The 23,602-nt window shown below is 47.0% G+C and overlaps 1 protein-coding gene across 1 annotated transcript in view; it reads right to left on the bottom strand.

The window, feature by feature from the left end:
• Positions 1-14,671: 14,671 nt before the first annotated feature.
• Positions 14,672-23,602, bottom strand: part of RAMP3 (receptor activity modifying protein 3) — a gene marked incomplete at its 5' end in the record, with an annotated part of 60,970 nt that continues 52,039 nt past the window's right edge. The window contains one exon of the mRNA XM_083744063.1: positions 14,672-16,774. Within this exon, the coding sequence (XP_083600189.1) occupies positions 16,519-16,774 (256 nt within the window). The remainder of the gene's footprint in view (positions 16,775-23,602) is intronic.

Raw genomic sequence — 23,602 nt, 5'->3', positions numbered from 1 at the left:
TATTACTGTCCATGGGATCTCACCCAGCACTTCCCTAGGTTTTATGAAGTCGGCTTTCTTAAAGTCAAGAAATTGAGTCCTAGTATGCTTGACTGCTCCTTTCCGCTGTAAACTTCAGAAGAGCATGATCACTCACGCCTAATGATCCTTCCACTTCTACCCCACTAACCAGGTCATCAACATTGGTTAGGACCAGATCTAAAATGGCTGTTCCTCTTGTTGCTTCTCCCACTTTCTGGACAATGAAGTTGTCTGCAAAGCCAGTGAGGAATTTGTTTGACCTTATGCTCTTGGCTGAGTTTGACATCCAACAAATATCCGAGTAATTGAAGTCCCCCATTACTACTATTTCCCTTCCTTTTGCATGCTTGGCCATCTGTTTCAGGAAGGCATCATCTATGTCCTCTGTTTGGCTTGGGGATCTATAGTAAACTACCACAATGAGGTCACTGTTATTCTTCTCTCCCTTAATTTTGACCCAAATGCTCTCACTTTGGCTTTGAGGTTCTAAATCTTGGATCTCTTCACAGGTATACACATCCCTGACATATAACGCCACTCCTCCTCCTTTCTTGTCTGGTCTGTTTCTCTGAAATAGATTGTATCCCTCCATTATTACATTCCAATCGTGGGACTTATCCCACCAGGTTTCAGTGATGCCTATTATGTCATATTTAGTTTGCTGTACCAAGAGCTCAAGCTCATCTTGTTTATTTCCCATGCTTTGCGCATTAGTGTACAGACATTGAAGTCCATTAATCATTCCCCCGTGTCTCTTATTTAAGGATTTTTTCCTCCCACCACTAGGTCTGCGTGCTGTTTGCTCCATTTGGTCTATGGCATTTGGATGATCATCTTCATCAATTGATAGACTCCTACCTTCAGGAGCACTGTGTCCCTCCCCCACATTAGTCAGTTTAAAGCCCTCCTGATGAGGTTTCTGAGATTTTTGGCAAAAACATTCCTCCCAACCGTTGTGAGGTGCAGCCCATCTCTTGCCAGAAGTCCATCTTCAAGAAACTGCAGTCCGTGATCTAAGAATCCAAACCATTCCTGTTTACACCATTTGCGAAGCCAGCTGTTCACTTCCACTTTTTTTTTTCTCTCTTTCCCTGGGCCACGTCGTTCAACTGGGAGGACAGATGAGATGACAATTTGTGCATTTAATTGCTTCAATTTCCTGCCCAGAGCCTCGTAGTCTCCTTTGATCTTCTGGAGGCTATTGCTTGCAGTGTCATTGGTTCCCACATGAACCAAGAGGAAGGGGTATTTGTCAGTGGGTTTTATGATTCCTTGCAGTCGTTCAGTTACATCTTGGATCTTAGCCCCGGGGAGACAGCACACTTCCCGAGACATCTTGTCAGGCCCACAGATCACTGCATCTGTTCCCCTCAGTAGTGAATCCCCTATCACCACTACACGCCTCCTCTTAAGTCTGGTCGGGGTTCTTCCGTGAGCTGTCCATTCCAAGGTCGCCTGCACATTCCCTGAGGACTGACTTTGCTGCTCGTCTTCATATACCTGATCAACTATAATGAGGGAGAGATCCTCAAATGGAGTCTGCTCTTCGTCTTCCATGCTAAGGGAGAGGACCTCAAAGCAATTGTGTATTTCTAAACAATCAGAGCGAACCCTGGGCCTCCTACTTCTTTGAGTCACGTTTCTCCATATATCTGGCTCCTGTGTTGGTGAACTAGCCTCCTTCTCAGGGGAGTCTCCTGTCTCCTCCTTGGTGCTCTGTTGCTTCCAAGAAGAGCTCCAGCTCTCTAATTCTTTGGAGCGTAGCTACATGTTCCTCCAGTTGCTGGACTTTGTCTTTTAAGAGGGCAATCAACATGCAATTGCTGCAGGTAAAGCTGCCTGCAACCTTTGGCAAGATGGCAAACATTGCGCAGGAACCGCAGGCGACTGCAGCTGTTCCCTCACCCTCCATCTTGAGAACGTGTCGTTGGGGGTGGCTACAGCGGTCCTCCATCATAAGAAGCATGAAGACAGGACAAATAACTCCCCCCCCCCAAAAAAAATCCTAGGTCTCCCCCAACAAACGTTTGAGACTAGCTCCCCTAAATCTAAAAGATGGATCAAACTGCGCACGCTGCTAGGCGCACGCCACTGCCCTGCAAGCTCTGATAAGCTCCTCCCACAGCTAATCACCTGCCTCAACAGAAACCCTGCCCCCTCTGACCTTTGCACAGGGAGAGCAGCTAATCAGCCACAAAGAAACACACACACGAGAAAACCCTTTTTGCTCCTTCTTCAGCTGCTGCCCTGCAAGCTCTGATAAGCTCCTCCCACAGCTAATCACCTGCCTCAACAGAAACCCTGCCCCCTCTGACCTTTGCACAGGGAGAGCCCCTAACCAGCTCACCTCTTGCCCTCCTTGCCCTCCAAAACAGATGTCAGAGATCTTGGGTTCACATTCTCACACATCATCAATGAAAGTTACAGATAGGTAGCCGTGTTGGTCTGCCATAGTCAAAAAAAAATAATTCCTTCCAGTAGCACCTTAAAGACCAACTAAGTCAGTTCTTGGTATGAGCTTTCGTGTGCATGCACACTTCTGAAGAAGTGTGCATGCACACGAAAGCTCATACCAAGAACTGACTTAGTTGGTCTTTAAGATGCTACTGGAAGGAATTTTTTTTGTTTTGATCATCAATGAAAGATCTCCTTCTTTGGAGGTCTTTAAGCAGAGGCCTGACAACCATATGTCAGGAGTGCTCTGATGGTGTTTCCTGCTTGGCAGGGGGTTGGACTCGATGGCTCTTGTGGTCTCTTCCAACTATATGATTCTATGATTCTATGAAATAAGAATCTAACATAAGAATCTAACATTTCTTACTTTCTAAATACTTTGCATAATTACATTTAAGCCAATATATTTCATACATAACATATAGAGATTTTTAGAAGCAACTTCTTCAGTTTACAACCCCTTTCCTGGCCAACTGCTTTTTCCATTAGCTCTTCCCGTTTAACCTGTGGCTCAAGTCTCTAATGGAAGACACATGGTATTATATTTTGTTAAACAATGAGTGCTTTTGCAGCTTGATTGTATTCTGTAGGGTCAGTAACCTAGTACTCAGTAGCAAAAGGATGGCCTCCATGCCTAAGGGCAGTAGGGCCACTGCAAGCCTTGTCAAAGAAGCTGATAAATTTACCTTCGGCCAGACAATGTATGTGAATGTACCTCATGCTGTTCTGACACTCATGGAATATAAGGGTAGTTATTGGCTAACGAACCCAAGGATGGCTAGATACCAAGGCCTATTGTGTGAAAATCCCAGGATTCATCTACAAGTAATGAATATGCTCAATCCAGCAACTTTGCTGCCCCTACCAGAGGTAGATGATGAAGAATCACATGATTGTCTCCAAATAATGGATGAAGTTTATTCCAATAGACCCGATGTGCTGGTCCCGGGGGTAAGGTACCGTGGGCGTAAGCAGAGTCCACACGAAGAGGGGCGAGGTCCGAGGCGGAGAGCCGGGCGGGGAACAGGGACGCTGGAACAGGAGACCGAGCAGGGAACAGGAACACCGGATGATCAGGAACAGGAGGCCGAGCAGGGAACAGGAGCACCGGATGGTCAGGAACAGGAGGCCGAGCAGGGGTCAGGAACACAGGAAGGTCCGAAGCCAACAACGACGTTGCTCCCGCAACCTGGGACCGGGCTGACTAGGCTTTTATCCTCTTCTAAGGCCGGGGGCGGTCCCGGCCCCCAGGAGCCCCGCCTCCTCTGGCCTTAAGGCGAGCACTCCTGGGAGCAACCAGTTCCCTTCACCTCTCTGCCCTAAGCCTCTGCAGATCAGGAGAGGCCGAAGGGTTACTGGGCCCTGGAGGAGGCTCACCTGACGCCACTGAGTCCTCAAGCACCTCTGGGGCCAGAAGGGTTTCACCTGGGGCCAGCTCCTGGTGCTCTGCCACAGGTGCAGGCTCTTCAGCATCTAGGCCTTGCCCCAGTTCAGCCGGCCCTGGAGGCGGGGACTCCTGTGCAGGCTGGGATTCCTCTGGTTCATCCTCTGAATCGGAATCCCAGGCCATCACACCATCCCCCCTCCCAGGCCCTCCGGACCCGGCTTGCCGGGGTACGTCGCATGGAACTCTCGGAGGCAGGCAGGTGCGTGGACGTTGGCCGCTGGTTCCCAGGAACGGTCCTCCGGTCCGTACCCCTTCCAGTCAATGAGATACTGCAGCTTTCCCCTGCGGTATCGGGAGTCCAGGATGCGTTCCACCTCGTACTCAGGCTCTCCCTGAACCAACACTGGCTGCGGTCGGGGACGGTTCGGGTGGAACTCGTCGGGTGGGGCCACCGGACTCAGAAGGGACCTGTGGAAGACCGGGTGAACCTTCAGGGTTGCGGGTAACCGGAGACGGAATGCCACAGGAGAGACTTGGTCCACGATAGGGAACGGGCCGGTGAAGCGGGCGTCCAACTTCCGCGAATGTCGAGAGGGGTGGAGGTGGCGAGTGGAGAGCCAAACCAGGTCACCGACGCGAAGTTCCGGCCCCACCTGGCAGTGGTGGTCGGCCTGGGCTTTGTACGCTTCCTTGGCCTGTTGCAGTTGCTGCACCAAAAGCTGTTGCTGGGACTGGAGCTCTTGAAGCCACTCCGTCACCGCCGGGACCACGGAAGCCGGCAGTACATCTGGAAACAGCCGTGGATGATAACCGTAACTGGCCTGGAACGGGGTCTGCTGGGTGGACGCATTCACCGCGTTGTTGTAGGCGAACTCCGCCAATGCCAGGTGGTTGACCCAGTCATCCTGCTGGTAGCTGCAGTAACACCGGAGGTACTGCTCCAGCACCGCGTTCGCCCGTTCCGTCTGGCCATCGGTCTGTGGGTGGTAGGCTGACGAGAGGCAGACCTCTGTCCCGAGAGTCTGGTGTAATGCTCGCCAGAACCGGGACGTGAACTGAATGCCCCGGTCGGACACCACACACTCAGGTAGGCCATGCAGGCGGAAGACATGCTGAAGGTACAGTTGAGCGGTTTCCTTGGCTGTGGGTATAGATGGGCAGGGGGTGCAGTGCACCATCTTGGTGAAATGGTCGGAGAAAACTAGAAGGCAGGTACAGCCACGAGACGGGGGTAAGTCCACTACAAAGTCCAACGAAACCGTGTGCCAAGGGCGTGGTGGAACTGGCAATGGCTGAAGTAGGCCAGGGGGTCGCCCGGTAGGGCCCTTGGCGCGCCGGCAGATATCACAACCAGCAACGTAGCGAGCCATGTCAGCCTCAGGCGGGGCCACCAAAACTCACGACTTACCAGATGGGTGGTCCGATACCGTCCAAAATGCCCCGCTGCTGGGGCATCATGAGCCATCCGGAGAACCTCCAGCCGCAGTGGCCCTGGCGGGATATACAGACGACCGTGGTGCAGCAGAAGGCCCTGATGCAGGACCAGCCCCGGATACTGAGGGCTGGACCCTTCAGCCAGCTCCCGGAGTCGTTCCTGGGCCCAAGCGTCGACCCGCTGCTGTTCCCGCACCCGAGCCTGCAGTGGCTCCGCCTCCTGGGTGGCCAGGAATGCAGCTGGAGGTAGGATCGTGGTGGGTACTGCTTGCTGTACCGTGTCTGCGTTGTCTTCAGGTTTCCGGGACAGGGCATCCGCTTTCTGGTTCTGAAAGCTAGGGATATAGCGGATCCGGAACTGGAACCGGGAAAAGAACAACGCCCACCGGATCTGTCTTTGGTTCAGCTTGCGGGTGGTCTGGAGGTACTCCAGGTTCCGGTGGTCGGTTCTCACCTCCACCGGATGTCGTGCCCCCTCAAGATGGTGGCGCCAGACCTCAAAGGCCACCTTGATGGCCAGTAGTTCCCGCTCCCACACAGTATAGTTACGCTCCGCTGGTAGGAGCTGGCGGGAATAGAAGGCACAGGGTAAGAGTGGCGCTTCAGGTCCATTCTGTTGAGACAGGACGGCACCGAGAGCCATACTGGAGGCGTCGGTCTCCACCACAAAGGGTCGAGAGGGGTCAGGGTGTTGTAAGATTGGCGCCCTCTGGAAACAGGCCTTCAACCCCTGAAACGCCTCCTCTGCCTCCTTGTCCCAGGAAAAGGGCGTCTTTGGGCGCAGTAGCCGGGTCAACGGGGTGGTGCGATGAGCATAATCTGCAATGAAGGTCCGGTAGTAGTTGGCGAACCCCAGGAAACGCTGTAGGTCTTTGCAGTTCCGGGGTGCCGCCCATTCTCGAACCGCTGCCACCTTCCCAGGGTCCATCTGCACCCCATCTGGAGAGAGCTGGTGACCAAGGAAGTCCACAGTCCGCTGATGGAACTCGCACTTGCTGAGCTTTGCGTACAAACGGTGCTCACGCAAGCGCTGCAGCACGGTCCGGACATGTCCCTCATGGCGAGCCGGGTCACGGGAGTAAACCAGTATGTCATCCAAGTACACCACCACGTACTTGTCTAACAAGTCCTGGAACACGTGGTTGATGTAGCGTTGGACACAGCAGGCGCGTTGCACAAACCGAAAGGCATAACCAAGTATTCGAACTGCCCGTACCGGGTCCCAAACGCTGTCTTCCACTCATCCCCGGCTCGGATCCGAATCAAGTTGTAGGCCCCCCGGAGGTCCAGCTTGGTGAACACCTGTGCCCCTTGCACCCGCTCCAGCAACTCCGAGATAAGGGGCAAGGGGTACCGGTCTGGGATGGTAATTTTGTTCAGGGCTCGGTAATCATGGCAAGGGCGGAGTTCCCCACATTTCTTAACAAAGAGCACTGGTGCCGCGGTAGGCGAGGTGGAAGGCCTAATGAACCCACGCTCCAGGTTCTTGCGCAAGAAGTCCTGCAAAGCCTCGCGCTCTGGCTCTGTTAGAGAATATAAGCGACTCACTGGTAAAGGCGCTCCAGGTTGGAGGTCTATGCCGCAGTCAAAAGGCCGATGCGGCAGCAGCTGGTCTGCCCCCCGTTCCTCGAACACGTCCTGGTAGTCCTGGTACACAGCTGGGAGCATGGGTGCTGCCTCCTCCGTGGGCGCGGCCGCCAGCGTCTCGGATTGAGCATGGGAACATGGGTCTGGGAAGTGCACAGTCCGTTTGACCCAGTCAATCTGAACGTTGTGAGCTTCCAGCCAGTCCATCCCGAGCACTAGGGGGCAAAGTCCAAAGTTCGCAACTCCCGGTGCTGCTGGAGACACAGGAAGAAGAAGAAGAAGAGTTTGGATTTGATATCCCGCCTTTCACTCCCTTTAAGGAGTCTCAAAGCGGCTAACATTCTCCTTTCCCTTCCTCCCCCACAACAAACACTCTGTGAGGTGAGTGGGGCTGAGAGACTTCAAGGAAGTGTGACTGGCCCAAGGTCACCCAGCAGCTGCATGTGGAGGAGCGGAGACGTGAACCCGGTTCCCCAGGATTACGAGACTACCGCTCTTAACCACTACACCACACTGGCTCAGGACCAGGGGCTGGGTCTCCTGAGTAACGGCACCTGAACGCAGAAGCCGTCCGTCAATTGCTTCCACCTGGACCGGTTCTGGCTTGTTCCGAAGTGGCACCTGATGATGGGCAGCAAAAGCAGCGTCCATATAGGAGCGGGTTGCTCCTGAATCTACCAAAGCATGGGTGAGGATCCAGGGCCCACCTGGAGGGTATAAACGTACCGAAACCATAAGATGTTGCAAGTCCATTGGTGCGGGCCCATTCTGCGCTGTTTGGGACCCCCGGTAGCTAGGGCCATCAGCTACTGGGGTTGGCGGTTTCCCTGCGGCTGGCGTTTCTCAGGGCAGGACCGAGCGTAGTGTCCACTTCCGCCACAGTAGAGACATAGATTTCCCTCCCGACGCCGCGCCTTCTCTGCGGGGGAAAGGCGTGGCCGCACTGCCCCGAGCTGCATAGGCTCCTCCGTTAAATCAGTTGTGACCGTGGGGCTGCCGGAAGGAACTGGTGCCGAGAACTGGAAGTGTCGGCGACCCCGGGCCTGACGACGATCCTCCAGCCGGTCGTCTATTTGTAGACTCCGTTGAATGAGAGTGTCTAGCATGGTGGGGCGTTCCATTGTGGCCAGCTGGTCAGTATCTCGTCCGAAAGCCCTTCAAGATACTGGTCCCGCAGTGCCGAGTCATTCCAGGTCAAGTCCTGTGCCAACAGCCAAAACTCCGTGGTATATGCGGCCACCGTGGACTTGCCCTGTTTCAACCGCCGAATCGCCCGGTTGGCTTGACTCCCTTTCTGGGGGTTGCCGAACGCGGCCTCCAAAAGATTGCAAAACCCCGTATAGTCTGCCAGCAAGGGGGAGTCTTGTCTGAGTAGCGGCAACGCCCACTTGGCCGCCTGGTCCTTTAACAAACTAATCAAAAAGTGCACCTTGGTGCGGTCGTCAGGAAAGTTCCAGGCTCGCCCCTGAATATACAGCTTGGCCTGGGCAAGGAACATGGGAAAGCTGGCCGGGGCCCCATCAAATTTCTCAGGCAAAGTCACTGGGTACTTGCCAGGAGCCGGGGCGTCGGCCCCAGGAGCCGGTAGGGCTTCCAAGCGCTGCTGAAGAGCCGTAACCGCGTCGCTGAGCTGCTGCACGGTGTGAGTCAAGGCCTGGTTCTCCTGAGCCAAAGCCACCAGCACAGCAGCCTGGTCGGCCATGGCCTCTGGCTCTTCCCGAACGCACCCCAACGAAGGGGGGGTGCGGGTGTGGCGGGAGCAAACTGTGCTGGTCCCGGGGGTAAGGTACCGTGGGCATAAGCAGAGTCCACACGAAGAGGGGCGAGGTCCGAGGCGGAGAGCCGGGTGGGGAACAGGGACGCTGGAACAGGAGACCGAGCAGGGAACAGGAACACCGGATGATCAGGAACAGGAGGCCGAGCAGGGAACAGGAGCACCGGATGGTCAGGAACAGGAGGCCGAGCAGGGGTCAGGAACACAGGAAGGTCCGAAGCCAACAACGACGTTGCTCCCGCAACCTGGGACCGGGCTGACTAGGCTTTTATCCTCTTCTAAGGCCGGGGGCGGTCCCGGCCCCCAGGAGCCCCGCCTCCTCTGGCCTTAAGGCGAGCACTCCTCCTGGGAGCAACCAGTTCCCTTCGCCTCTCTGCCCTAAGCCTCTGCAGATCAGGAGAGGCCGAAGGGTTACTGGGCCCTGCAGGAGGCTCACCTGACGCCACTGAGTCCTCAAGCACCTCTGGGGCCAGAAGGGTTTCACCTGGGGCCAGCTCCTGGTGCTCTGCCACAGGTGCAGGCTCTTCAGCATCTAAGCCTTGCCCCAGTTCAGCCGGCCCTGGAGGCGGGGACTCCTGTGCAGGCTGGGATTCCTCTGGTTCATCCTCTGAATCGGAATCCCAGGCCATCACACCCGATCTGAAAGATGAACCATTGAAAAATCCAGATGTTGTATATTATACTGATGGGAGCAGTTACCTGCATGAAGGTGCCAGATGAGCAGGATATGCTGTGGTCACCAATGAGGAAGTTGTGGAAGCTGAAGCTTTGCCTGCTGGCACCTCAGCACAATAAGCTGAACTTATAGGTTTAACTAGAGCTCTGCAATTGGCAGCCGGATTTAAGGCAAACATCTATACTGATTCTAAATATGCCTTCTTAACCCTGCATGCACATGGTGCTCTATGGAAAGAAAGAGGTCTAATCGGAGCCCACGGGAAGGCCTTGAAATATGGACCTGAAGTAGAAATCCTGTTGGAAGCAGTATGGGCTCCAGAACAGAATGTTGTAATGCACTGCAAAGGTCATGGACGAGGAAGGGATCCAATAACCAGAGGAAATCATGCTGCTGACAAAGCAGCCCGAGAGGCAGCCCAAAAGCCTGTGAGAGGACTTATAGCAGCCCTCATACCAGAGGTAGTTCCAGAAGAAGTTAAACCTCACTATACCCCAGAAGAGAGGAAGTGGGCTGAACAGGAAGGAGAGGTTGTGAAGGACGGTTGGATGATCCTGCCGGACAATAGGATTTATGTACCTCACCACCTAGCAGGCACAATTGTAAGAAATTATAATGAATCTACTCACCTTGGCGGTACTGCAACCAGAGAGAGTCTCAGTCGGAAGTTGTATATTATTAACCTATCACAATTAGGAACTTGCATTTCACAGAAATGTGTTCTTTGTGCTAAAAACAATCCCAGGCAGGGAGCGGTACAACCGCCTGGAATCCAACATGTGGGATACGTCCCCATGGAAAGCCTAATTGTGGACTTCACAGAGCTGATCCCTTCTAAGGGATTCAAGTATCTCCTTGTGTTTGTAGATACTCTTACCAGATGGGTTGAAGCTTTTCCCACCCGAACTGAAAAGGCACGAGAGGTAACTAAGAGACACCTCACTGAATTGATCCCGAGGTTTGGATTACCTAGATGCATTGGAAGTGATAATGGGCCAGCGTTCATTGATCAAGTAGTACAAGAAGTATGCCGAGTCCTACAAGTGAAATGGAGACTGCATGCAGCATATAGGCCTCAGAGTTCAGGAAAAACTGAAAGAATGAATCGGACTCTGAAAACCCAATTGGCAAAATTAACACAGGAAACGGGATTGGGATGGGTAGATGTGTTACCCATAACACTGTTTCGTGTTCGGTGCGCACCCACAAAAAGACTTAAGTTGTCACCTTTTGAGCTCCTGTATGGGAGGCCGCCCTCCTTTGTTCAGGATATTCCAGCTGACGTCAAACAGATAGGAGACCATGTGACACAGGGACAAGTGCAATCTCTCTCCCATGTTTTTGTTTCTCTTAACAGGTGGGCCCTCGAGCGCACGCCGTGCAGCATTGCCGAGCCGATTCATCAGTTCCAGGCTGGTGATAGTGTATGGGTGAAAGAGTGAAAACGTGATCCACTTGCACCTAAGTGGCGTGGACCTTACACCATCTTGCTCTCTACTCCAGCAGCGGTGAAGGTAGCTGAGGTGACCCCCTGGATTCATCACTCCCGTTTGAAGAAGTCCGAAGGCAGTTGGACGTGCAAAGGTGACCCCTTTAAAACTGACTCTCTCCAAAAACCCCTGTATCTAGCCCTATGGGGAACGGGCTAGGTCACGGGCAACATTAGACAACCGGCCTGCTGCAACCACAACCTGGAAGCTGGCTGACCTGCGCACGCCTGAAGCTTGAGGAGCATCTGAACCAGCGATTGTGAACGGGAAGATTCTCTTATACAATTAATTGACTGCCCCCCCTTGTGGAACAATTATCAGGGATATTACTCATTGGGGATCCTCGGGGTATATGTTTTGGTCTTGGTGGTTCCCCATTTCTGTCACTGGGGGAATTATATTGGGGCTAATATTTTTTTGCTATCACAATAAGGTAATTTTTTGTGGAAGGAATGCATATACTAGACATCAACATGATTTTATTATTAATCCTGATCCCTTGGGAAGGGGAAGGGTCCTTGAATCTGACCAAATTTGCTAAATATGGATTCCGCCATGACCACAATATGTGGGTAGGCTTAGCTGAGATGGTAGCCAATGTTACAAATAGGACCAATTGCCTTGTTTGCTCTCTTGGGCCAGATGCTTCAGAGGGAGGTATGCCCTTATTGCCGATACCATTAAATGCCATTGGTATGGTAAGCGAAATGCCACACCAAACAGAAGTACAGAATTTCCCCGGATGGAACTCAACTAAACCAATACGAGTTATACCTGTGCAAGGGGAATTCTGTGTACATAAATCATCAGATGCAGCTGATTCTACCATGGTAGGCTCTTCTCATTGCCACTATACTTGGGATTATATTAAGAATAGTCAAACCTGGGCAAACGGTACTACCTATCGAACTCGGAATACCTTGCCCTGTGCACCTCCTTTTATTCATGCATGGAAAATGGTGTGGAACATAACTGTGACAGCAAAAGGCAATCTAACATACTGCACTGTGAACTCTATACCCCTTTTGATATTTCGCCTTATGCACTCCACGTACCAAAAACCTCAGACCCGATGGTTGTGGTGGATATGTGGAGAATGGGCATACAAGCAACTCCCTTCCAAATGGAGTGGGACTTGTTTCCTGGGATGGGTATTACCACCAATGTGGATTATGCCCACTAGTTCAGCCAAGCGTACACGAAGAAACGCTGATATTTCTCATATAGCAGGAGGAAGTACCCAAAGTTGGAGCGATACTGATGATTGGCCACCAGAGCGCATTATAGCCTACTATGAACCTGCCTCCTGGAATCCTGATGAGCTCATACAAGGGGCACGGGATCCTATTTATAATCTAAACAGAATAATTCGATTGCAAGCAGTAGTGGAACTTGTAACCAATGCAACGGCCCAGAGTTTGAGACTTATTGCACAACAGTTGGATGAAAGTAGAGCCGCCATTTTGCAGCTGAAAATGGGAATGGATTATGTGCTTGCCAGGCAGGGAGGCCTATGTGGAGTCTTGAACTTGACAGGAAATGCCTGTTGCTTTAACATTTCTGATAATGGTGAGGCAATCCGTGTGTTGGCCACAAAGATGGAGAGTATAGCACATGTCCCAGTACAAACATGGGAAGGATGGGATATGGGATGGCTCACCAATTGGTTACCTAATGTTGCGGGACTCAAAGGGATACTATTGTCTTGCTTGTTTTTCTTGACGGTAGTAGTAATGGTTTTATGTATGGTGCCATGTATCATTTCATGTTTTAGAAGTACAATTTGCAAGATGACTTCAAATGAAACTCTACCTTATATCATGGCCCTATACAGAGCTTTACCTCAGGAATATGATGAAGGTCAAGCTATCAAGGACACTTGGGATGAAGGTCCTTGAGCTTGAAAGGGGGGAATGAGGCATCTGATCAAGGCCTGTATTTTAAAAATAAGCTTAAAAGATGTTTTAATGCCAGGCAGAAGACCAGCTGGGTTTGGCATATGTTTATCTTCCTGGACAAGGGCCCCCTGATTTATAGCAGGAGCCAAAATTCTCAAAGTTGTAAAAAGGGAATTACAGGCTGAGAGCAAAGGTTACTAGGTTACTGACCCTACAGAATACAATCAAGCTGCAAAAGCACTCATTGTTTAACAAAATATAATACCATGTGTCTTCCATTAGAGACTTGAGCCACAGGTTAAACGGCAAGAGCTAATGGAAAAAGCAGTTGGCCAGGAAAGGGGTTGTAAACTGAAGAAGTTGCTTCTAAAAATCTCTATATGTTATGTATGAAATATATTGGCTTAAATGTAATTATGCAAAGTATTTAGAAAGTAAGAAATGTTAGATTCTTATGTTAGATTCTTATTTCATAGAATCATAGAATCATATAGTTGGAAGAGACCACAAGAGCCATCGAGTCCAACCCCCTGCCAAGCAGGAAACACCATCAGAGCACTCCTGGCATATGGTTGTCAGGCCTCTGCTTAAAGACCTCCAAAGAAGGAGATCTTTCATTGATGATGTGTGAGATTGTGAACCCAAGATCTCTGACATCTGTTTAAGATAAAAATTTAAAACCATTAACCATCTGTTTTGGAGGGCAAGAGGTGAGCTGGTAATTAAGGTTCCTTGTTGAGGCAAATGTAAGATATATGACTATTTATTTGCCATTTATAGATAGAAGGAAATATAGCTCTTTGTCTCCCATAAAAGGTAATAGGAAATGGGTGTATCTTTTATGATTGGTTCTAGCAAACAGCCAATAGGAATTTCAACCAGGCTGATTGGACAGAGGCAGCCAAAGGAGGAGCAAGGGGGCTGAGCTGAGGAAATATAAGTGCTGACCATCAGGGCTGGAGTGGGCAGAGCTTTGGTAATCATATACCACTGTGTCTCTCATTTATTTGTCTGACAAATAAATGATTATTTTAATTTCTCTATTGCTGCGTTGGAATATTTCATTCCAGCTAAGCGTTAACCACAAGCAGGGTGCTACAGTAGGATTTCCCCCCGCTTATATTTAAATCCGATCAATAAAATGGCGTGCAGCAAAACGGAGCCACAGCATGTGAAAAACAAGCATATTCAGCGACACTGTAGGAGAGCAGTATACAAGGAAGCTCTGCAAGAAAGTAAACTAAATAAAATAAAACCAAGATGAACTAAGGTTGCAAGGGAAACAAACAGGAGTGGGGAGGGACAATTTTCTATAGATAGATAGATAGATAGATAGATAGATAGATAGCAAGATTCAAAGAATCTAAGTTGCTAAAACTAAGGAAGACTGGGGAAATAAAGCAACAACGGAATGAGATCAAAAATTGAAATATCATCTGAAGAAGCAGGAGAGGCAGGAGAATCATACTGCTGAGTCAGACAGGAGAAAAAACTGAGGAAGTGTCTGCCTCCCACAAGTCTTTGCGCCTGCCTGAGGTCATGTGAGAGGAAATACCCAATCCACTGTTCCCAGCACTCCATGAAATAAATTATATATGTTCCTATTTTTTGCTGATCTTGTGAAAGCAGAAGCTTTGATTCTAAGGTGGTTGTTGGATACAAAACCATTAAAATAAATATCATCTTATAGATGATCTTATAGATTTGATCAGATTTTCTGCCTCGGTTTCTCTGCTCTTATACAAAAAGATGTGCAAAAAATTGCTGGAGTTACATTTTACATTAGCAAGCCTTTCTGAACAGAACAGGCCAAGCTGCAACACATAATGAATTTTATACAAATACAGCAGTAACACAAAGAACATTTTCATGCTAACATATGACAGACATGCATCTCATATATATCATGAGCAACAGATGGAAACTAGATAACAGTCAACAGACAAATAGTAAGCAGTTCTAGCTTTATTTGTGTGAGGATTGAAAACAAAACTGTTTATGACTGGAAAATGCTAGCTCTCAAAATGGAATATTTAGCTTGTAGGGCACGTAAAATGTGGCAAATCTGAGACTCAAAGTTGTTATACTGTATATATATTTGTCATTTCATATTGACATCCAGTTTCCCACATAGTATGTTTGTTGATGGAAGTTTGCTTCCCATCCTGTATGTGCAAATCTGCCTGGAAAGTTCCTTTCCAAAAGCAAAACACATAAAGAATATCCCAGTTTACAAATTCTGAAAGGCACATATACTACTAACATAGTGGCTGTATTTTATTTATTTTTCCTAGAATTGTCTATTTAAAGCATATTACAAGCACAAAAGACCCAAAGTTCTACAAAAGTAGAAACGGTCCTAAAATTAACAAGAAAAATGGTAATTAAAAGAGAGGAGCCACTTTTAACAAATTCATAGTCAGTCAAGTTTCTCTCATTCTTCTTCCAGCTATGTAAAAAAGAAACCTGCATCTTTCCAAAACTTCATTCTGTACACTCCAGCTCCCGATGCCATCCTTTAAGGCAGAAGTACTGTACAGAAGCCCCCGATGGGGTGGGTGGGTGTGGGGGACTCCCTGATCCTGCATGGGGTAACTGTGCCCCTGAAGGAGCAGGCGCACAGCCTGGGAGTCATTTTAGACTCACAGGTGTCCATGGAGGTGCAGGTCAAATCTGTGTCCAGGGCGGCTGTCTACTAGCTCCATCTGGTAAGCAGGCTGACCCTCCCTACCTGTGGACAGTCTTGCCAGAATGGTGCATGCTCTAGTTATCTCTCGCTTGGACTTGAATGCGCTCTACATGGGGTTCCCTTTGAAGGTGACCTGAATACTACAACTAATCCAGAATGCAGTAGCTAGACTGTGGACTGGGAGTGGCCAAGTGCTGACCTTTAAAGCCCTAAACGGCCTCGGCCCACTATACCCGAAAAAGCGTCTCCATCCCCCTTGTTCAACTCGGACACTGAGGTCCAGCTCCGAGGGTCTTCTGGCGGTGCCCTCACTGTGAGAAGCGAAGTTACAGGGAACCAGGCAGAGGGCCTTCTCGGTGGTGGCACCCACCCTGTGGAATGCCCTTCCACCAGATGTCAAGGAAATAAACAACTATCTGACTTTTAGAAGACACCTGTAGGCAGCGCTGTTTAGGAAAGCTTTTAATACTTGATGAATTATTGTATTTTTAAATATTTTGCTGGAAGCCGCCCATAGTCGCTGGGGAAACCCAGCCAGATGGGTGGGATATTATTATTATTATTATTATTATTATTATTATTATTATTATTATTATTATTTGCTCTCCTTTTCACGTTTATGTGTTTTGGAAAACAGAAGAGTGATGAAATAAGGTTCTTCAGCAACACTCATGTTAACGGTTCTTTGGTCACAGAGGGCTGTAAAAATTTATGCTTCAAAGCCTTAAATACAGTATTTGCTTTTAAATTCCAAAACAAACCCTGGAGTAAATACAATTTATTTATTTTTTTACATACTGAACAAAGACCCAACGTTCCATTATAAGTAGCAGGTTCAAATTATATTTTCAGTTCTTTCCATATGGCTTCTGTTACAGAAATATGATTGTCAGCCATTTTGTTCATTATCAAAACAATTTCTGTACTGCTGGAGAAGTACCAGTAATGGCTGCAGATTGTAGGCATGTGTGGCTGCATAAATATTTATTTTATTGCTTGACACAGCTTAGAACTCTGTAAATATGTATAAATTATTATTATTTTGCCATCAGTCATTCTAAAAACAAAGCTAAAATAAAAATAATAAAGAATGGTGATGAAGGTTTAGCTACACTAAAATATCATTTCTCTTACTGCACCATACCACTAGCCCAATCATGGCAATTGTCAAGAGAACTGGAATGAAAATCAGGGTAATCAAAATTTTATCTGGTGGATCTTCCCAATGCACTTTTTTTGAAGTACAGTTTGAAAAGAATTGTTCATGGATTCCAGTGATGAAGCCCTCAGCAATGGGGTTAGGCCAAAAGCACTTTGCTGTTGCAGCCTTGTCTTCTGTACATAGGGTAAAGTTGTTGTAAAACCTGAAGACAAAAGAACATGACAATAAGTTTGACGAATACATACAAAAAACTCTTCTGACAACTCTTTCCCTTCTTTCACTCCAGTCTAACAGATTCTTGACAAGGGATCTGTTTCTTTCCAGCAATTTTCTTGCCACAGAAGTGCAGCAACAATTTGGAGCTGGACAAATATTATCTATGCTGGGAGGACTCCATACCCAGCTCTGTCCTTGAATTATGCTAATCTCTGTTACACTTCCATGTGGATATGCCACCTTTGGTCAGGCAAAATAAGGGATAGGTGGGAGAAAACTGTGGAGCTAAAAATTTACCTCGTGCAGAAATTATTTCAAAGCAATCCATTGCAATGATCAAATGGAAGCTATCTCAGCAACTGAAAACATTCTGACAACAATACTGAAAGGAAATGCTCCCACAAAAAGAGGACATCATGGGGCAGCGGGCAGGCTTCTCCTGGGGGGGGGGCAGAATCTCAATTAATTATTTTTAATTCTTTTCATTATTTTTGATAGTGAGCAAGCCTTGGATTATTCACATGTGTTGTATCATTTGGCAGAGACACCTATGCAACTACAACATGAGGACATGACTTGCTGAAAAAATAATAACGGTAGCCCTATGATACCCTGCCACAGTATAAAGAGAAAATAAATAGTATATGTAGATATATGTTGGAAACTTCCAAACTGTATATATAGTAGAAAATGCTGAAAGACACCCAGAATAATTCAGGAAAACAAAAAATGAATGCTTTTCAACACAAGCTATGGTAGAATTCTATGTTGAACTGTGTGAAGAGTTTTTGTGGTGATAAAGCTCCTGGCAGTAAGAAGCTGAGCAGCTGTGATGTCATGGACTCCTTGCAAAACCCTAACTGTGGAAGGAATGGAAATTATCAATAGAATATTCATTAATGACCATGTCTGTGTGAGGCAGAGACTCAAGGAAGTTGAGAAAATGCAGCAGAAAATGCAGTGGACAAAGAAAACAGAAAACTGAGGAAGTATAGAGGAAAAAGGAAGAGGCCAAAGGAAAAGCTGCGCTGGGAATACAGAAACAAAAGGTGTGTGTAGAAAAAGCTCACGCAAGTATGAAGGGAGGAGAACTTTTATCTGTTGGGAGAAAAGGAGTGTGGCAGGAAGTAAGCCAGAGGGCTGTGCAAGGCTGGTCAAGAGCTGGGATGAGTGGACAAGGAAAGGAGCAATGGGCAGAGGAATGAAAAGCCAGGCGGATGCAGGAATGACTACCGATGGAGGCATATTTCCTCAAGAAATTCCTTCTTTCCCATAGGGAATGACAGTAGCCACACAAATAGGCATTGCTCTGGACAAATGACTTGGAGAACCTGCATTTTGGATTAAATATTTGTCAGTGGTGCTGACAAGAAAGTTGAGTCTGGAGGCCATGAATATTCCAAAGGAGATGGCAAAATATGAGAATGTAGTGAAAGAGGAACAGAGTAGGAACCAACTATCTATCACCCACATCTAATCTAAAACATATTTAAACATAGGCAGCTGGAGGAAATGGATGAGAAGGTTGAGTGGCTGAGTTCTTATAGGGAAATATTTTGGACTGGTATTGTGATTTGTATCCTCAACATGTGGCTTCCATGCCAGCTGGGGTGATACAAACATGGGAAAGGGTTTCTTATGTTTCTATCCCCACCTGGATGGTGAATCATAAATGGGTGCAACTTGTCTAACTTCCGAACCAGATTCAAAATCTGAGGCTGCACAGGTTTTGTCCTTTCACAAAAGAGGACACTTCTGCCTAGCAGCGGCTCAGCAGAGAGATTTGGAAGAGATCAGAGTCTCCCCTTGCAACTGTTTCCTGCCCAGCAGCTGGTTGGCAAGACTGCTGACTCTCAGAGCCCTGCCTGCTCCGTGGACTCTCTAGGGTGGGCAGGCGGGGGTAGCACCCCCATCCCCACCCATACTATGGGAATAACAATACAGTGGTACCTCGGTTTACGAACTTAATCCGTTCCGGAAGTCTGTTCTTAAACTGAAACCGTTCTTAAACCGAGGCGCGCTTTCCCTAATGAGGCCTCCCGGTGCTGGTGCCCTTCCAGCGTTCGGATTCTGTTCTTAGACTGAGGTAAAGTTCACAAACACTACTTCCAGTTTTGCGGAGTTCATAAACCAAATCGTTCTTAAACAGGACTGTTCTTAAACCGAGGTACCACTGTGTTGAACAAGGTTAAAGGCCCCAAATACTTTAAACCTTTTCAGTTATTCTTGGATGCATTGGTCTGAAAATAAAATTGTTCAGATTATTTAGAGGTTTTAAGAATTACACATCAATTTAAAAATAATTAATCCAGATATGTGAGTCTGTAGAAGGCACAATTGTTTTGCCTCTCTCCAGGTCAAATATCATGAAAGGCACCCTGTATTTTATGCAACTTTTAGATAAATGATTGCTCAGCCTAATTACATACAAAATTAATTTAAAGGATAGATGATTCATGTTTGGGGGTGGTGTGGTATTTCAATTATCCCCCACACAGAAATCACTGTGGGAAGAAAAATAACTCTGGTCATCTCCACCCCTGCTTCCTGCTTCTTCAAAGAGGGACATGAATAGCAGCTGCCCTGTGAGCAAGAAAAGGCAATGGCAGTGAGACAAATGATCATCATAGTCACTTTCTTACAAGGGCTATTTGAAGATCACATGCAATTTAATTATTTGTTCTTTAGCCTTCTTGGTTGAAGAGCAGAATGAAAATTAGTAAAGAAGTAAATAAAAAGTTTCTGACAAATCAAATGCAAGACTGTTGCTTCCCTGGGATCCTCATGAGTATATCTTGTGCATCTCCTTATGTTACACTGAGCCAAAAAAAGCGGTCTCTCATTTCCCCAGTACAGTTCTTCAAAACAGTTTATCTTTAGCTCAATTTTCAGGTCACACATTCCCAGCTCCATACATTATTATAAATACTATTAAAACAACAAATTTGTACATTAGGAGGGGCTTTACCATTGAGTGAGTGCTCCTCTAATCAACCCCACCCCCAGCTCTTTTGGGGAGCTGATGATCCAGCACTCAAACACATTGTGCATAGCAATTGTAGGTATCACAATCTGGGAAAGGCTCAGCTCCTCCACATCTTAAGTGAGGAAACTCTTGTATTATACAGCTGCATTTGAAATTATTCCAACCCCACTGCAAATCAGGATTATTTTCAAACTTTACAGACTTTCAGCTGTTTGCAATGAGAAAATCAAACAAAAGCAATTGAAATAGCTCAACAAATGTTGCAAGTGGTTTCCCCAAATTCAACTGACATTGCAAATTATACTGGTTTCTCCAGTCTCACTATTATTCAACCCCTTCATGGCAAGCATCTTTAGTACTTAGTAGAGCAGCCTTTAGGGACGCAGGTGGTGCTCTGAGTTAAACCACAGAGCCTAGGACTTGCCGATCGGAAGGTCGCGGTTCGAATCCCCGTGACGGGGTGAGCTCCCGTTGCTCGGTCCCTGTTCCTGCCAACTTATCAGTTCGAAAGCACGTCAAAGTGCAAATAGATAAATAGGTACCACTCTGGCGGGAAGGTAAATGGCGTATCCGTGCGCTGCTCTGGTTCGCCAGAAGCGGCTTAGTCATGCTGGCCACATGACCCGGAAGCTGTACTCCGGCTCCCTTGGCCAATAAAGCGAGATGAGCGCCGCAACTCCAGAGTCGGCCACGACGGGACCTTTACCTTTACCTTTAGAGCTGCCTTTTGCTGCTATGACTTGCTGCAAGTGGGATGCACAGCCAGCTTCCAGCAGTGTTCCGGAGGAATCTGAGCCCATTCCTCATGAGCAATGGCCTCCAGATGTTGGGTTTGCATGCTGCAACCGCCTTCTTCAAACGCCACCACAGATTTTCTATGGGGTTCAAGTCAGGTAACTGTGATGGTCTCCCTGTAGAGCCTTCCAGGACTTCGTCTGCAACCAAGCCTTGGTGGAATTTGGGATCATTGTCCTGTTGGAAGGTCCAATGACGCCCAAGCTTCAGCTTCCTCACAGACAGCATGACATTTCCTCCTAGGAATCCATCCTGCCTTCCACACGCTTCAAGTTTCCAGTGCCAGAGGATGCAAAGCAGCCCCAGAGCATCACTGAGCCCCCACCATGTTTCACTGTAGGCACAGTTTTCTTTTCAGCATATGCTTCATTCTTCTTATTTCTGAGATAGCACTGTTCCATGGGGCCACAAAGTTCCAATTTTGTTTTATCGCTCCACAAAACAGAATCCCAGAACTTCTGTGGCTTATTTACAGTGGTACCTTAGTTTACGAACTTAATCCGTTCTGGAAGTCCATTCTTAAACCAAAGCCATTCTTAAACTGAGGTGCGGTTTCCCTAATGAGGCCTCCCACTGCCAGTGCCCTTCCACCGTTTTGGATTCCGTTCTTAGACCGAGGTAAATTTCACAAACCGGTACACTATTTCTGGTTTTGCAGAGTTCATAAACCAAATCGTTCTTAAACAGGACTGTTCTTAAACCAAGGACACAGGTGAGCATTTCAGAGCTGAGTTTTCTTGTGCTTTGGGGTCAATAGTGGTGAACATCTTGGAGTTCTGGCATGGAAATCTTCTGCATTTAGTACACACCTTACTGTGCTCACTGAAACCTCAGTGCCTGCTGCCACCAAGTCTTGCTGCAGCTCTTTTGCAGTCACCCAAGGATTTTCCCCAGCCTGCCTTCTCAGAATTCTTGTTGCTGCCCCAAATAGCTTACTTTTTCTGCCCTGTCCAAGTAGTGTAACCACTGTTCATTAACTCTGAACTTGCGAACTATGCTTCCAACAATGTCTCTAGGAACATGCAGTGCCTTTGTTATCTTTTTGTATCCTGCTCCTTGTTTGTGAAGGGCGATGATCTCTTACCTTCTTGGACCATTCTCTTGACTTAGCCATATTTCTAACATGCAGCCAAATTTGACACTCTGCAACCCCCTAGCTAGTTCAGGTATTTCAGGTGTTCCAGCTCACCTGGTACAACTGATGAAGCCCTTGATTACTTGCATCAGGTGTGCTTGAGGCAACACTTGTTGTATTTGTGTTGTTGTGAGGGTTTCTATTTAGGGGGTTGAATAATACAGTGAGCCTGAAGAAGCCAGTATAAGTTGCATTTTCAGCTGAATTTGGGGAAACCACTTGAAGTGTCCATTGTGTTGAGCTGTTTCAATTGTTTTGTTTGATTTGCTCTAGAGGGGGAATCATGACACGTGTCTGATGGCAGAAAACAGCACAAAAGTCTATTTATTAATCTAAGATGTTCATGAGCTTTTGAAAGGGCAAAAGGGCGGCAACTGCTCCTAAAAAATAAAATAAAATGCTATTTTCCCCAGCAATTTAGTAACTTCCATCTTGTTTAATTTTCTATTTTACTTTAAATACCTGGGGATGTATCTGGCTTGTTAAAAACCAATTACGCCTTTTGCTTATCAATATAAATTAACATTTGAAGTTAACATAATTTTCTATTAAAATCATTTTCTATTAAAATCATTGTTACATCTATGCTAATAGCCTGACCATTACATATTTTGATCATGACAAACACATAAAATGACACTATTCATCCGCTATGCTTCTAATACCAGCAGTAAAGTCACAGTGCTAAGTAATGTGTACTGGATTTTTAAGAGAGACTCCCAGAGGAGAAATAAAAGCCTTTCTGGAAACATCTTGGGTTTAAGTGCAGTTAAATCATTATCGCTAGCCTGCATTAGCCAAGCGTCATTCATCTCAGTAAAAGTTCTCTCACTGTGGATGAAGATCATAATACAGCAGCTAACACAACCCCAACTTCCAAGGAAATGGCAGGCAACTGTATCCAGATTGGAAAAGTTTTCACACATGAGGCTTAAACAAGAGAGTAATTGCAAGAAAACTATTCAATATAGAAAGACCAGCTCATCTTCTCTGGACATGAACTTACTATGCATAGAAGGCAGTATCAAAAAGAGATTTACTGAAATGTATTAATCACATATTTTTTTCTTAAGTAATAGCAGGCATGGGGATGAATTTTCATCAGAACCATAGTTTGTGGGGTGGGGAGGTTTAACATTTTCTTCCCCTGCTGCAATCCTGACAAAAGTTCTGAAGAAAAACTAAGGTGCTAACCAACTAAAAGTTCTGCTAGCACAGTGACTTTTTGCTTTACAATGGAGCTTCCTCACCTCCTCTGCTCCTCTCACAACCCCTAAATGCCAGAGGTTCTCCAAAATGCCAGCAAGGCAGGGAAGGCTTCTGAGCAACAACAAAATGAGTGAGAGACAGATGTTAGCAGAGAGAGAAAGGCATGTCACAGAACTTCAAGAATTCTGTAGAATGTTCCAATTCTTTAGAATGATCTAATTTAGCTGTCACAAAAACATGATCTTCTGTTTGTGAAACAACAAGAAGCATGTTGAAATTCAGTAGACCAACAGGACTGATCTGCACAACCTTATCCTGCACTGCAACTACTCAATCAAGTTTAATTTAGCAAAATTTACCAAGATTATTTTCTTTTTTTAAGAACCATTCTTTCTCAGCAGGAGGGAAGTCACATGTCCTTTTTGGAGAGAATATTGGAACTCCAAATATAAATGATCTCACCTCATCCCAAATTCATTTAGAGCAGTCATTGAAAGTCAAAAGATTTTTTTTCAACATAATGATAATTATTGTTAGTCTTCATTGTCACAAACACATCTGTTCTATTCATTACTCCTTGCAGACAAACACAGCTGTGAGCAGAAGAAAATTTATAGCAGAAGGAAGAGGTATTTGACATAGTCTACTGAAGATCCTGTCAACAGAGTTTAGGGTAAACACAGTTTTAA

The sequence above is a fragment of the Podarcis gaigeae genome (genome assembly GCF_964106915.1).
Source record: "Podarcis gaigeae genome assembly, chromosome: 6".
Classification (NCBI taxonomy): domain Eukaryota; kingdom Metazoa; phylum Chordata; class Lepidosauria; order Squamata; family Lacertidae; genus Podarcis; species Podarcis gaigeae.
This window is presented reverse-complemented; position numbering and strand designations above follow the sequence as displayed.